The sequence below is a fragment of the Podarcis pityusensis genome, assembly GCF_964106645.2.
Source record: "Podarcis pityusensis genome assembly, chromosome: 13".
Lineage (NCBI taxonomy): Eukaryota > Metazoa > Chordata > Lepidosauria > Squamata > Lacertidae > Podarcis > Podarcis pityusensis.
This window is the reverse complement of record NC_138038.1, coordinates 21,533,243-21,549,461: the sequence shown is the minus strand read 5'-3', so window position 1 is coordinate 21,549,461 and position 16,219 is coordinate 21,533,243. Positions and strand designations below refer to the sequence as shown.

Sequence of the window (16,219 nt, the reverse complement as noted above, 5' to 3'; positions counted from 1 at the left end):
GGAAGCCTGCTTCTAAAAATGAAAATTGAAACACTTGGGAGGCCGAATTCTGGTTCTCATTTATTTGTTTGTTTAACATAAGGAAATTTAAACCCGGAAGACAATTCTGCTTGTAGTATAAAATCCAGCGCCTCTGGGGGCACAGAGCTCTAGTTTTCAGTAAACAAAACAAGATAGCTGACAGAAGGTCAGATGCAAAGCTGGTCAGACTCAGAAACAGATCTTTTGCCAATATCATAGAATTAGTGCAAAGTGTGCCGGACAACCTGCCATGCTGCACTTTCTGGAAGCCAAAGCTTCTCCCCACCACCACTTTGTCTAGGGCACAGCTGTCTCTTACTCTCCATTCAAATCAATGCAAACCTGGTCAGTTCATCCCTCTGTGAATTTAGAATTGGATCTGAAGTTGGAGGGTCACAGAAACAGCTCTCCCTGCCCTGTTCCACCCCCACTGTTAGATGGGAATGTGGCACCAAAGATCTTTTCTAAATAAATCAGGCTTGATTGTAAAACTCAGGCCAATGACGAGACACAACCTCATTAGCATTGATTTTAAAATAAATTATTGAGAGTGCCTTTCCCACCCACCCCCACCCCTTGCCTGCTCTGTGGATCTGTGAAGGAGAACCGTAAATGTTAACTTATTACAATGACTTTAAAAAAAATGCACACACAGAGAAAAGTAGAGGAAAAAACCCTAACAATAATTGAACAATCAAAGCTCGATTAATATCCTTCCAGGCAATGCTATGATGTGATAAAGAGAGTAAATGGAAAACACAGGGTTGCTCATCCTTTGCTGAACAGTGGAAGGGTTAGGCCAGTTTTTTTCAGGCTTCGTGCTGACCAAACTAAAAGAGTGCTGCTGCCAACCCTCAACCATCTCTTGAACCTGGCAGACCTTTTCCTACTTGTGGCAGAGCCAGCAGGAATCACCTCTAAAATGGCACAGGCCACGCATATTACATTCAAGCTTGCTCTGGTAGATCTAAGCCAAGGGACATCATTTAGAGAATGTTTCGGACCTCACATGATTGTTCTTCAGGAGCACCCATATCTACAATCAGCACACTGAGCGAGTACAATACAAAAAATACAGTGGTACCTCTGGATGTGAACGGGATCCGTTCTGGAGCCTCATTCGCATCCAGAAGCGAACGCAACCCACGTCCGCGCGGGTGGCAATTCGCCACTTCTGCGCATGACGTCATTTTGACCAACTGCGCATGTGCGAGCGGCGAAACCCGGAAGTAACGCGCTCCGTTACTTCCAGGTTGCCGCAGCGCACAACCCGAAAATACTTACCCCGAAGCTACTTCAACCTGAGGTATGACTGTAGTTTGTTTTAAAAACAATACCACCAAACACCAACTGCTTCTCTGCAGTTTCTAAATATATCAAGAACTCCTTCCTCCAACTTTGAACTGTGTGCTATGTGCATGCCACAGTACCCCCTTGCAGCCATGAGGACACTATTTAGAGCGTAGCAGGTCTCTAGAAATAGCACATGTGTTTAGGGTGAAACCTGAAGGACAATATGTACAATAAGTACACTTTCAATGTGAGGGAGACTAGAAAGGAGCTACAATTTAGCAGAAAATTGAGCAAATATCACACACATTTCAATGGAGCTTACGCAAGAGAACTTCCCGCTGCATTCTTCTTTTGAGTTTCTCAATATTGTTCATTTATTTGCTAGGTCTGCATCATGATCATCCTCTAAGGAGCCCTTGGCAGTACATAGAGGGGTTTCTGGGAGGCCTCCCATCTAGGCAACTGACCAAGTATAGATGAGAACTTCATCAGAACTATTAAGTAATTCTTTTAACACAGCTTTCCTCAACCTGGTGCCCTCTATATGTTTTGAACTTCAACTCCCATCAGCCCCAGCCAGAACCATGTCAAAATGAATCCACATATGACCAACCCTTGTGGCTTTACCATTTGATTTACAGACACTACAAAAATTCAAACGTTGGTTGTGAAAACGACCAAAGCAATAAACAGCAAAACAGGGAGGAAGAGAGCAAACAATATATTAGATGGATTCACATGGTTGGGAATTGAGTAGCAGCCTCTAAAAGCTTCTTGTGGGCAATAACTGGCTCTTGGTTTGAGGGGGTTCTCTGGTGCCCCTCCCACTGGTGGATCCTCTGGTTCATCCCTACCTATCTGTTTCCATGTTTATTGGCTCTTCTCTGATGTACCCTGAAGTATGCCACTGTAATTGCCCACAATGCTCTGGAGTGATGTAGTGTCAGTTCAGAATGCTATGAGCAAATATAATGGCAGATGCAGTCTTTATTGAAAGATTGATGGGAAATGGGCCTAGGACAATGGCTGCATTGGAAGTGTGCCATTAGCAGCTCCCAAAGCTGCCAGCTGTTGGTCCTAGGCCTGGTTGTGGGAAACCTGCAGGGCTAGGTTGGGTATCAGGAGCCAGAATCACGAGCAGGTCAGCAATAAAAAATAACAGTGTCAGTGAAGTTAACTCTTTATTCAAAGAAACCAAAACAGCACATGCCTAATGGTCACAGCAACTCTTCTCAGTAGGTTTTGCCCCAATGAGGCAGTTCTGAGGACTAAAGGTCCCCGCCTTCCCACCACTCTCTAAGGCTCCTACCCCGGTTCCTTCTTTAGAAGCCTAAAGCTCTGCCATCTTGCCTCTCTTTGCTCTGTCCTCTTAATTTTTCTCTGTGTTCTGGGAGACCATGGTGAGAGGAGCTGGTCACAGCAGGAAGGGAAAACTCCCTGGATTCTTACACAGCCTGCCCCATCTTTGTCTCCTGGCCCCACCTCCTCTCTTGCCTCTGAGTCTGAACCACTCTCTGCTACCGCCTCTTCCTGCTCACTAAACCCTGTTGCCTCTTCAGCTTCCAACGCCTCCTCCTCCCACTCTGCTCCTACTTCTCCCTCTGACCACTCATCATTGCCCCACCACCAATCCCCTGGCTCTGAGCCTTCTTTCCTGGGGGGTTCTCTTGGGGATTTGCTAGCTGGTGCCTCTGATCACTCCTCTGCATCCAGCCAGTCAATGACTTCGGGGTCTTGAACAACCAGACACAAATTCAGTACTGGAATCCTCCCTTCCAGGGTCCCTGAGGACAGTTATCCAAGACAGAAGAACAGCAGGCATTGTGTTCTATCAACCAAGCAAGGGCAAAAGGCTGTAGCCCTTAGACTAACTACCAATTGCTGGGCCCATGGTGAACATCCCTTATGTTTTCTTTGCCTGAAGAGGGTCCAAGATCTGAGCACACATAGACCTTCAAAGGTGGTGCTTACTTCATCTTTTATTTTTTATACTCTGGTCATTTTCACAAGAGAGTCTCAGGAAAAGGCACTTGAATTTCCAATGACTGTAAAACGTAATGGAAAAACTTGGTGAATCTAGAGGCTTCATACAACCAGTAGCAGGGTCCAAGTTCCACAGATAGTATCAAAGAGATCACTAGGTTATGTCAGGTTATGAGGTTCCAGGTTTAAGTTTTAGAATCCTTAACATGTTAGAAAACACTGCCCATCAAATTCCTTGTCTCCTTGAACAAGGTTAGTGAGCATTTGGCCCTCCCTTGCCAACAGCTCAAATTGCTCAGCAAAGCTGTTTAGCTGAGTGAACCCCAGACATTCCCCCAAGGAGATTCTTCTGTCTCGCCTTCTCTCTGCTTTACTGGAAACTCCACTCTTCTTTTCATCTCAGGCTGCTTTGCAAACTGCATTAGCAGAGCTTTCTTAATGGGTTCAGAGCAGTTTGCTGGGTCTAAGTCCTTGGCCCCAAACAGAGCCAAATTTCACCAAAAACGTCTCCTCAGCTGCCTCCATGTATTCTCTGCATCGTTTTGAAATCAAAGAAGGTAAAGAAAAGGAAGTGTGACACCAAAAAGAACTTGGAAAATTATCCAAGAGTTTTCTAGTCCAACCTGTCTTCCCAGAAGAAGTATGCAGGACTTAATTTCAGCTGGACTTCCCCAGATCTAGCTCGAGAAACTCTTTTTCATGCAAAAGGGCTCAGCTGTTGGATGTGATGCATAGTAAGAAATGCCTAGCCTAGCACATGTACCAAGTACCTTTACCTTAGCATTGTGAACCACCACAAATGGCCACCAAACACCTGAGGTGAGAGCTAAAATTTCTGGACTAAAGACTGCAATTTTGAGAAAAGCCAGAGGCCAAGCTCCAGGCTAAGTGTTGAAGAACCCTGATTCAAATGAGCCCTAGTGATGCATAACTTGATAATAGTGATATTTATGAGTAATGGGCTGTTTCACAGATGAGAAGTCATCATTCAAAGACTGCAACACCGAAGCAACAGTTTGCATAGGTGAATGCACCAACAAATAATATACACTATAGCCAGAACCTCCATGTTGCCATAAATACAGTGCTTTTCAATCATTTCTATTGCTACAATCAGCTGCAAGGCATCAAGCGATGAGCAATCCAAGCCACCAGACACCAAGCCATGGGTGTAGTCTATGTCTGAGCCATCCCTACTTAGGGTATGCATCCACCAATGTAGTCATTGTATGCTGTTCTGGGAAGAGACAATGCTCAATGGCAGGGTGCATGTTTTGCATGCAGAAGGTTCCCAGATTCACTTGCCAGCATCTGTAGAAGGCAGCTGCCCACTCTGGCAGAGAACAGCCCTCCAGGAGTTAAGAAAGAGACTCTTTCATCTGCTACCTGATCTTTTCTACCTGGATATGCTTTTTATGCAAAGGCTTCCAGGGATTTTACCTGGAACCTTCTGCATACAAAGTATGTGTGCTAGGATCCTCCCACAAGGAAGGATAAGGAGGTAAGATTCTTCTTCTTTGCTAAACTATACACTGAGCAGGTTGTCCTGTACAATGCAGCGGTGCAAGTTTTAAGTTGCCTCAGTCAGGGCTTTGGCTGCAGGCTGAAAGAGTGGGATCTAAGGCAGACAACTTGAAGGATTGCAGTTGAAACATTAATATCATAATTAAATGCCAGGCTTTCCCAGTTGCACAGTGCCCCTAAAAGCTTTTGATGGATGGAAGCTTTCAGGAAAGAAGCCATTCACGTTTTAACTCAGGAAGGTGCTGCCAGCAAACTGCTCACTGGTCCGGCTTCCACACTAAGGCTGAAAAACAGACTCAATATGCCCTCCAACCTGACTTCCTTCACTCTTGCCCACCCATAATATGTGCGTGTGCGTATCACAGAGGACTGTTCCTGCGTAAGGTACCAGAAAAAGACCAGTTTAAGACTGCAAAACAAGCATGCACTGCATTTAATTATAGTATTGGTGCTGCAATCATGCCACTTGTTTAACTTGTATTCCACAAGTTCAGCCTATTGCCCAAGCATCTGTTAAAAATCTGTTTAAAAAATCCACCTCTACATTGTACTGGGCGACCTGCTCAAAGAGGAATGGAGTCCAGATATAAACCCCTATTTGCTAAAGACAGATCCATACTTAGACTACAAGCAAACACCAGAAGACTGTATGGCATAGAAGTTTATTTGATAATAAATGTCCAAGTTCTTAAGGTCCACAGGGCTCTTTTTTGATATTTTCCTACAACACTCCAAACCATGGGTTGGGAATCACTGGCCATGGAACAAATTATACTTCCCAGGTCTCCTAATTTGACATGAGATGTCATTTCCCACTGGCCACACACCCCTGTCAATCACCTGATGTCAGGGTCAGGTAAATACGCAGCCGCAAAGAAACAATGGGGAGCTTTCACTTGCAACTGATCCTTTCCAAATACAGCTTGCATTTGGTGCTGTTTAAATTTGGCATCAAATGTAAGCCATGCTGCTGAGGTTGGGTCTACTCAGGAGCTCCCAAGAGAATCCAGTGTCTACTGAAAGTAGATTGCATCTTTGCAAGTGTGGCTGTTTGCATTTGGCACTGTTTGCAGCTATAGCTGGGCCGGGATCCCTACTGGGCATCCTGTGTTGTCAGGTGATTGAAAAGTGGGCAGCCACCAACAACATCCCTGTATATTCCGTGTACCAAAGCAGCCAATCAAGGCGCAGTGATGGCTAGAATGCCACAATGACATCACAATGACATTCAGGAATAGGGAACCTATGGATCTCCAAATCCCAAGCAGCATGGCTAATGCTCAGGGGTGATGGAAATTATGGTCCAACAGCATTTGGAGGACCATAAGTTCCCCCTTCCTGAATTACCAAGTGCAGAACACCAACACAAGGTCCTGGAAATTACCATCATGCCCTTCTTGTGAATTTCCTTTGAGTAACTAAAATACCACACTATCAGGGGATAGGAAATTGTGGAGAATAAACCACTGATCTGAACCAATGTGGCAATTCTGAAAATTCAGCAGAGGTTTTGTTTGTTTGTTTTTTTCTGTCTGTCTGTGTGAAGTATGGGCTGTTGTTGTTCTTTTTTATTATGGAAATAAAAATCTCAGTTGTGGTTGAGTGTTTCTTTCATTCTTTTTTTAAGAATGAAAGGAAGTGAGACTGGGATAGAGGAAGGAGAGAGACAGAGAGAGAGAAAGATAATTTCCTCAGCAAGTCATCGTCGCTAATGAAGTTTTACAAAAACAGATACAACCAAGGAAAAATAAAATTTCACAGGTGATAAATTTTTCCAATTTCCGAGGCAGAATTCGATAGGATTGTTAAATTAAGAGTGAAGGTGTCTGTTAGGAGGCAACGAACAATGATGGGTAATTTTATAGAGTGGAAAATTGAATCAAATTGCAACATTAAAACACAGCTCCTTGGAGGATCTGCCCCGTACGCAGGCCTGCTCCACTACATCGGTGGGAGACTTGGGGGAAGGGAAGGAAAAATGGCTTGAATGTCTAGCTGCAAGCTACACAGAGACTTGGCTTCAGAAGCTTTCAGAATCACTGAACTTGAAGATGGAGGTGGACAGGATGCTGGAGGGAAGAAACAGAGAATCTCCCCCTGCCAAGTCACTGCTCTAGCTACCGGGGGTTTTCCAGACCTAGATCTGTACCACTTCTCAAAACTATGTGAGGCAACAAGGAAGTCACTGCCTTGAGGCAGGTTCAGAGTGCCTTGTCTTTCTCTCATTTTAGAAATTATATGGTGACACTCTTTTGCCCTAATCTAAGAAATGCTGAGGCTGTTTGATATAGTACAGGACACACCTTCCCCCACTTAAGCATGTTCTACTTACATGCAGTTCTGGGAAATAGACAGACAGACAGACAGACAGACAGACAGACAGACAGACTCATACCAAAAAGTGGCAGCAGAGAGCCTGAGTCCTTGTGGCTCATGGGGAGACCTTCCCTGGAGCTTGAAGAGGATGTCAGTGAGGGCAGAGGAAGCCCCATAGAGACCTGAGGGCACAGCAGGGCTTTGCTTAGGCTGCTCAGCCTCCTCACCTAGCAGCTGATGTTGGAGGTAGCACAGTAGCAGCAGCAGCCACTTTCCTGTGCTTCCTCCAGCCTCCAGCAGAGCTTTAACTCTAGTTGAAGAGAGAGTTGTGCAGAGAGAGAGCAGGAAAGCAAGGAATTCTGATGTGATCTGGCCTGATCTGCATCCTCCTGGACTAATGTGCAAATCAGAACTAATTACTTTTCGCACTACTCCAAATTTTGCAGTACAAAATTCTCCAAATACATTTTCTCGCCTCAAAAACTGTGCTTAAAAACATGGATTTGGAAATAAAATAGAATTTTTTTGGGGAAGATATTTAAATATGTATATAAATGCAAATTCTTATGCAATTTTTTGTAATAATAGTTTAACGTAGAAAAAGGACAAAACTGACCGAATTAACATTTTATGACGGAACACTTAAAAATGGGCATTGAATACAAGCAGACTGATCTCTCCCTCTCTAACTTCAGCACATGCCTAAGTGGACCATTTTGCATCAATATTAGGGCAAAGCTACTAAAACACATGCAGCTGCAAATTGCTCTGTATTTGGCAATCTTTCTCTACCCATACCTTGTACGCTGTAATACCTTGTATTCCTGCAAAGGTGCAACTATCACTGCCTAGGGTCAGAATCAGAAAGGATAACCAGACCTCTTGCATCATGAAATCAACTCAAGAACTCCTTTGAGGAAGGCCAATCCACAGAACAAGTTGAAGACAGGGAAACATTTATGCCTACACTATTCCTTTTAGTACAGAACACCCCAAAGTCACCTCCACAACCCGAAGAATAGGGACCTCAAAGGAACCAGCTAGAAGCTGCCACCATAATGCAAAGAGCTCTCACTGCAGAACAGGGTATTATGACTCACAGACCTTGCATTGCTCAATGAAGGACTCTGATGAGAATGACATTCAGACTGTGTGCTCAAGGGAGAACCATCCAAATGTAATTTGGGGCCCTCCCAGTTGGAAGACACAGCTCTCTTACCATTCTTTGACTCATGAGACCCCTGCAGTATCTCTGACTCCTCTTTCTCACAAAAGGTAAAGACTACAAAATAAGGTGAGGGCACTTTAACCAGCTGGCCAGCCCCTCCAGCGAGGTGGAGCATTCCATACTTCGGGTCTTGTCAACCTATATAAGGTTTCAGTTGGTTCTAGCTCCCTGCACAGAAAACAATTTCTATAGCTGTCTCAGGAGGCGACTATGGCTGTGTTCACACTCCTATTTACTGTGTACTCCTTGTGTTTCCAGTGCTTGGTTTTTAATCTGTGTTCACACATTATCCAAAATGCATAGTATCCTTTCCTTTGTTCTAAGATACTACTGGTTGATATGTTGATTCTAAAACCAGCTTCAAAATGATTGAAGACCTTAAGCTGTTCCTAATTTTTCTCTAGTCAAGGTATGAACACCTTTGCATAAATTAAAATATTTCCGCCCTTTTTAATATTCCCTGGTGTGTACATAGCAGCAACCAGAACTGTACATCAAAAGCACAAGTTCAATGTTCTCTAAGGCGACAATGTGAACACAATCCATGCCAACCAGTAGGGCTCCCCCACCTAGAGCTGTTCAACATCCTGTTCTTGCCTTGGACCTGATACTGCCTGCTTATCCCATAGGCCTCATGCTCCCATGGAACTGCCTCATCCTAGTCCTGCTTCCTCATGAAGATATTTGCATGGAAGTACTTCCCACACCAACTAAGACTCCAGGAAGGTTGGGGCCACAATGACCAGGTATATGTGCCACGGTATCAGCCACAAAATTGCTGGTGTATCTATTTTATTGCCTACTCCTTTGTTCAAGCTCTAGTGATGTAGCTGATTCAGCAGTCTTGCCCATGAATCTTGTCCTCTGATAAGTCATGGCCTTGCCAGTGAACTACAGTGATGGGACTGTGTTTAGATAGGTGGGAACTAGGGCTGGGCAATATATCAATATATCGTCCAAAACTGGTTTAAAGTTCACATCGTGATAATGTTTCATAATATTTGAGCTGGCAATATATCACAAATCACAATGTGTGTAAGGGCTAAGCAATACCTGGTTTTCAACATCGCGATAAATCACCAGCTAAACACTGCAATGTTATCAGCAGCTAAACCTCACAATATCACCAGCTAAACATTGCAATCTACCACAATGTCCGAAATAAGGATGGAACTATACAGAGGTGAACAGGACAATGTCCTTGCAATTGCTAGGGGTCTAAAACAGATAAATGACAATATTATCAATCATCACACACTCAGTTTCATCACCAGGCAAGCCAAAATGCATCTCAACAGGACTTTTGGTTTTGGGCTTGGCTACCAAATGGTGGTATTTAGGACAATCCAGACTACAGCGATGAGTCAAAGTGGATAAAAATAATCTGGGACTGCCAGACCACCAGCAGGCCTGCTAGGAGGCAGAAGCAGCAGTGGCAGAAACAGCTTGCCATAACCATGGTACATGTCAGTAGTAGCGGTGACAACCTGCAAGGCCTGGCAGTGGCAGCAGAATCATGGTGGCCTGCAAGTCCTTGTGAAGGCAGTGGGGGGGGGGCAGCAGCAGCAGCAGCAGCAGCAGCCTGCAAGGCCTCACGGAGGCGGAACAAGCAGTGGCAACTTGTGAGACCTCATGGTGGTGACGGGAGCTGGTGGCAGTAGCAGTGGCAGCCTGCAAGTAGTGGTAGCAGTTGCCAGGACATTGTCCTATTCACCTCTGTGTAGTTCTTTCCTTATTTCAGATATCGTGATATATCAATATATCACAATGTTTAGCTGGTGATATATCGTGATATTGAAAACCAGTTATCGCTCAGCCCTAGTGGGAACAGGATAAAAGATCAGATGATGAAGTTGCCTTCTCATCCAATTATCAGAGAGCAAATGCCACTATACAACCCCCACCCTTCAGAACATAATGCTTTGCCGTGCACAACTATCTTTGGGTTGGATTTGTAGCCCATTCCATCCATGTCAATGTGAAAGCTTGCCACTCATTATCAATTCTCTTGACAGGATTTCCTCTGCAATCTGGGGAGGGATCAGTTTGCATGCAGAGGAAATGCCAGGACTCAAACTTATCTGCAACTCAAGCTTTCCAACCAGAAGGTCACTGTGTATGGAGGCTGACTGTAATGACCCCAGTAGCAAGGAAAAGACACGCTGCACCATCCAGAGACACTTGCCAGCAGAGAAACATTAATCTTTTTCTCCTGCATAACCTTGGGGACTTCCTCCTATTCCAGGAGTGGTCTAGAACTAGGAACAGGATGTTGGGTGGAGTTGATCCCCCCACGCCCCGCCTCAGTCTTTGTCAGGGATCTTGTTGTATGGGTTTTGCTCACACTCAGGGTCTGAGTGATCAACATATTTAAGGTCAAGAAGAAATTTCCCTTCATGTCAGGCCCTTTTGTTTTTAATTTTGGCCTCTTATTTAAGTCATTTGCAGCAGTTTGCTCTGTGGGTACCTTTCTGTAATACAGTTGTGGGCACACAAGGATTGTGCATTCTAGTGTATTTGTATAGAAAAAAATGTGGCTATTTCAACTGTTTGAACACTGTTCACTCTCTCTCTTTCGTTGTTGTTTAGTCGTGTCCGACATAAAAACAAGGCTGCAACGAAAAGAAGCATCAAAAATTCATTCTGATCCAGCAGCCAGCTTCTGTGTGCTGTAGGAATGTTTCAAATGTAAAGAGCTGTTGAAAATATGCAACCTCCAATGGGATCCTGCTGTACACAAGCAATTATAGTAGATCCACTGTTCTCAGTGTCCATCTGCAGAGACTCGTAGGCTGATTTTGCATGAAGGTAGCAAAAGGCAGATTGGTAAAGCAGATCTGCTGCTCTGCTCTGTGTACATTACGCACAATGGAAAGGCAATGTGAAAAGCTAGGCTGTTTTCCCAGATTGGCCATCCACACCTGAACAGAAGGGTGAATGGGTATACTATTCACATCAAAATGGTGTTGTGAGTTTTGCTGTCTTGATTAGCATGAATGGGCCCTATCACTATGGTTTCACCTGACAGACTAATGGGTAATCAGGGGCTTGACAAAAGATGGCTAATGTTTTTTAATGACCAGGGATGTTTTTCTTAATAGCCTGGTAATCTCTCTCCCCTGCCTTTAGAATACAATGCCCATCCAGAGCTAGTAGGAGGGGTAAATAAACAATTTGTAAGGTTTCAACCTAGAGAGAAACAAAGTGCTCTCTGTTTATTATTATTATTTATTAAATTTGTATACTGCCCTATACCCGCAGGTCTCTAGCTGGACTGGAATCACCTGGGGAGTTGCAGATGTTTAGGATGTTGCTTTGTTTGCTAATGTGATGCAGGATTAGTAGTTTTGCTGCCTTTTGTAGATGTCTAATATTTCCAATGAATCCCGCTTGTAAATAAAATAAAATAAAATAAAAGATAAGTATTGCCCTTTTTGTAATGGTATGTCCCAGATTGAACTCAAAGGGATGTTTGACATCCAAAGCTGTTTATTTTTTGAGTCCACAGGTTTTCTGTGCAAGCATAGCATTTGGTATTGTGACACAAAATTCACCATCCCATTAATCTCAGATTTCAAACAAACACAACAGTTCAATTCTACCATCCCACACTCCTGCTCTTAAATCTAATCTCCACAGCCAGGCCTCAAAAGTAACTGAATCTGCACGGTAAGGAACCTGCCTTCCCCTTATGAAATGACAAAAACAAAATGAGCAGAGTCCATGCCGGTTCTTCAACTACAGCTCTGATTCATTTCCTGCCCGCTACTTGTGTGCTGCAGATGACACAAAAGTAGGAAGGACTGCAAAAGGTAGAGAGAGCAGAACATGTATCTCAGGAAACTGGAGAGCTGAGCAGATAGAATCCAAACCAGGTACTTGTTACCATTGTGCTCATGGTGGCTGACCCTGTGGGTGGCCTGTGAGAGCAGGAGTTGCAGTTTTCACAGCACTTAGAAAAGCACTGCGTGATGAGTGCAGAACATGTGAAATTTGCAGATTTTGCTATTCTTTCTTCCCAGGTGAACTAATATTTTCTTGTTAATTGAGGCAAATTGTTGAGTTTTCTATTCTAACCAGGGGCACCAACTGTAGTGGCGGAAGGGGCTTCAGCCCCCTCAATATTTGTGGGGAGGGGGCCAAGCCCTCCCAGTATTGAGGGGGCTGCCATACCCGCCACCGCCAGGCAAGCACTTGCGTGCTTGGCAGGATGCGCGGAGGGTGATTCACATCCCCTGCCGCTGCCGGACAAGCGCTCATGCTGGTGGGGTATATCACATGACGATGGGCCCCCTCAATGTGGGGTGCAAGTTGGCACCCCTGATTCTACCTGTTCTACTGGCTTTCACTTGCCAACTGACATGGGAATTCATCTGCATAGTAATGTATTCTAGGCAGAAGTTATGTTCTAGACAAAAGAACTCTAGACAAATGGGCACTCTTGTACAGTACTCTGAAATACAAGGGCAGGAAGAGATTGTTACAGATAGCATGAGCACTATTGGCTCATCCACACTTCCCCTTGTCCTGTGTCTAGAAAGCACAGGTCCAAGCCTGTTTTCTGGAAGTCTGTAAGAACGAGCAATACTGGGTATGTGTATGAATCCTTCCCTCCCTAGGCCCACAGCCCAGCTCTTTAGGCTCATCCTCTAACCATTGCATCTCAGGGGTGCATGTTTTCTGGTGTTGTTCACACAATGCTGTTCTCATCCAAGTGGCAGCTGACACTCCACAGCCCCGCCCCGCCCCGCCCCGCCCCAATTTAATTCAAACTTTTCTGATCTGTGGATAATGCAGTAAGGAAAAAAACACAACGTAAAATTGCCTGTTACCCAACTGTGAACATACTGAAGGGCAATGTGTGGGTTGCTGTCGTTGTTTTTAAAGCGTGCAATGATGATGTCCTGGGTGCCATCTATCACCCATCTATTCTTTACTTTCATTAGCCCTGGTGCTACTAAGTGGGCTGCCAATGAGGCTGTGTGTAACACATGCTTTTAAAAAAAAAGCAAAACCCATTGTTTTGTGCAAGTCTGGTATATCAGAAAATTTGAGTCTATTTTTTTATTTTTATGGTTGCACGCATAGGTAAACAAATACCTGCCCATATGCCTACAATGGCCTTTAGGTTTCCGGAACTCGGGTGTGTGAATAAGTACTAATTGGCAAGTGGTGGGGGACAACAATACATAGTGGGAATAGATCACATCAAGCACTGCCCACCACTGTGGATGGGGAACACTGAGAAAGAGTTCAATTGAAGGTGCTCGTGTGCGGCCCACATACACATTAACACTGTGGTGTGCACACAGCCTCAGACAGATGGACCAATGGTTTGAGTTGCCATACAAAGCAGCTTTATATGAATGAAAGCCTGCTAACCTGGAAGAACTTCATAAATGCAGTCATCACTCTGTCTGTCATCCTCATCTTCCTCCATGGTCAAAGAGGTATCCTGATGATGTGTCACATTGGGGGAATCAAAACTGTCGATGTCATCATAGGCCTCTTCTTTGATATTGTCGTCGTCGTCGTCCTCGACTTCCTCACAGGGGATAACTGAGGACTTAATATCTGGGAGAAGAAGATAAGAAGGAAAATACATGACACACAAAGGAAGAGGAAAATAAAGAGAAAAAGGGAAATGGACAGCACAATTAGATGCTGATGTTCCTTAGGGTAAACAGTATTATTTTCAGCTGGCAAGATGTGGTCTGAGCGAATGTCGATGGAGGTTTGTTAAGACTGATTATTAAATTCGTCACATGTCCCAAGTGACGGAAGAACGAACTTCTGCCCTTAATTTGAGCTAACAGGTGCCATAACAAGAATGCTCTGAATATGTCTGAGTTATCCTCTTCCATGAAGCTGTAGATCTGGACCTGGCAAGTACAGCTCTTGTCTCAGTGAAGCATGGTTTGATTATATCCCTCCCCACCCCACATTTTCCTAGTGTCAGAAACTCAGGGAGGCTGACAAAGCATTTAAAGAGTATTGAAACAGGCAAATTTAAAAACAAAACCAGAACAAAAAACCCTGAACATTAAAGCCCCAGTTTCTCCACTAGCTTAATCTCTGCCATAACAACAACAACAACAACCACTTGTGGCAGCCCAGAGGAAACAAGATTTGCAATACTTCTGAAGAATGCAAAACAATACAGCAAGTTGTCAAGGAAAAAGAGTTGCGAAGCCATGGGGAAGTGACTGGAATGATTCTTAAGAGTGAGTCCATATCAACACCTTATGAGCAAAGTGAAGTATGTGTGTTTCCCAGCTCTTTCCCCCCATAGCGGTTCACATCAACATGGCTTTATTAGTATCAAGTTAGTTTCTCTTTGCACACACACCAGGGAGTGTTGACAGGGTGGGAACCTCTTTACCCTATTAGAGCAGTTGCACGAACCTATACATTGAAACTGGGAGTATCATCACTACTTTTCTAGAATGAGAGGTAGTAGGTTTAAAGCTGTAAAAAGTAGCACACCCTATATAGCCTGAAAGTCCTAACACTAGTCAGCAGAGGTGTGGTGCTAGCTGGCTGAGGTTTATTAGAGGTGAATGAGAAGTATTGTACATATGACCATAGGCATTAGTTTTCTTTTGTGATTACTACTTTATATGCTCCAGAACGGGATCAATTTGCTTAGTTCAGGGATGAGGAACTTCTGGCTTTCCAGATGTTGTTGGACTCCAGCTCCCATTATCTATGACAACTGACTATTTTGGTTGGGGCTGATGGGAGCTGGAATCCAACAATATCTGAAGAGCCAGAATTTCCCTATCCATTGCCTAATGAACCCTGGAACAAAATAAAACAAACATCTTTACCATTACCGTACTTTCAATTGATCAGAGTTCAAGTCAATTGGAGAAAGACGTTTGGGGGGTGGGGGTGGGGGTGGGGAGAACCTTGTGCCCTTCTCTCCAACTATACCAAGCTAGTCCGTGGTATTGGAGCTTCTCTCCTCAAACGACAATACTTCTCGGGCCGTTTCTTTTCCGGAGATCTCTGCTTAGCAGGTTGCTTGCTGTGGTTTGCTCTTTCCCCCTCCCCTATTGTGGTATGAATTATTTTGGCTAATTGGAATGTGTGGGCAGATATGATTTGCAGATTATTTATCCTTGGAGTTGAGAGGGGACAGCTTTCTGGTGACTCCTAGCTTCATGAGTTTACGTAAGCTGACAAAATGTTAGTCATAGCATCTTTTTTTAAAAAAAACCAGTATCAATACTGCTTTCACACACTGACCAGAAGAGGGTGCTTTGAGAGCACGCATCCTTTGCAACTCAGAAAGTGGCTTTAGCAAAGCAAGTGTGAGTTTAATTTGTAATTAACCCATCACACATACACACATGCACACACAGTTCATTATTAGGGGTTTATTCTGGCACACAAAACAAGCAACAATAAATATGGAATAGCAAATAGCACTAGCACCTTATAGACAACAACATCAAAAGGGGATGGGGAGAAGAAGGCATCCTTTGGATTTGAGTCTCAGGACACTTTCACTTTGTTTTATGTAACATCTATGAGATCACACACATGGATTTTAGTTAATTAACATGAAAGAACTAGCAGCCCCTAGTTTTATATCCATATAAACACTGATGTGGATTAGGACTCACATTTCGCTCACAAACAAGGATAGAGGTGGAAAATGTTCCCTTGTTCTACATTCTCATTGTGAGAATGGCATTGTGGTTAAAGGGTGTTAAGGGGTAACCAGCCAGTGATTTTCAGTAGGTGCCTTTAGAACAAGATTGCTTCTTCTCCCGGTCCTTTTCTCATAGCTTCTGGGGAAAGGACTGGGAGAATATTCCCCTTCTTTGTCAAACTTTCCTCAAGTCC

The 16,219-nt window shown here is 44.0% G+C and overlaps 1 protein-coding gene and 1 long non-coding RNA gene across 12 annotated transcripts in view; one reads left to right on the top strand and one right to left on the bottom strand.

Annotated features, from left to right (window-relative positions):
* SKAP1 (src kinase associated phosphoprotein 1) overlaps positions 1 to 16,219 on the bottom strand; it is a 312,733-nt gene that overhangs the window by 57,638 nt on the left and 238,876 nt on the right. For all 11 annotated transcript variants that reach the window (XM_080979453.1, XM_080979457.1, XM_080979450.1 and 8 more), the window contains one exon: positions 13,748 to 13,939. In XM_080979453.1, the coding sequence (XP_080835579.1) occupies positions 13,748 to 13,939 (192 nt within the window). The remainder of the gene's footprint in view (positions 1 to 13,747; positions 13,940 to 16,219) is intronic.
* LOC308462158 lies at positions 6,107 to 9,113 on the top strand. Its single transcript, XR_013979025.1, has 3 exons — positions 6,107 to 6,235; positions 6,449 to 6,582; positions 8,995 to 9,113. It is a non-coding gene; the product is annotated as an uncharacterized lncRNA (long non-coding RNA).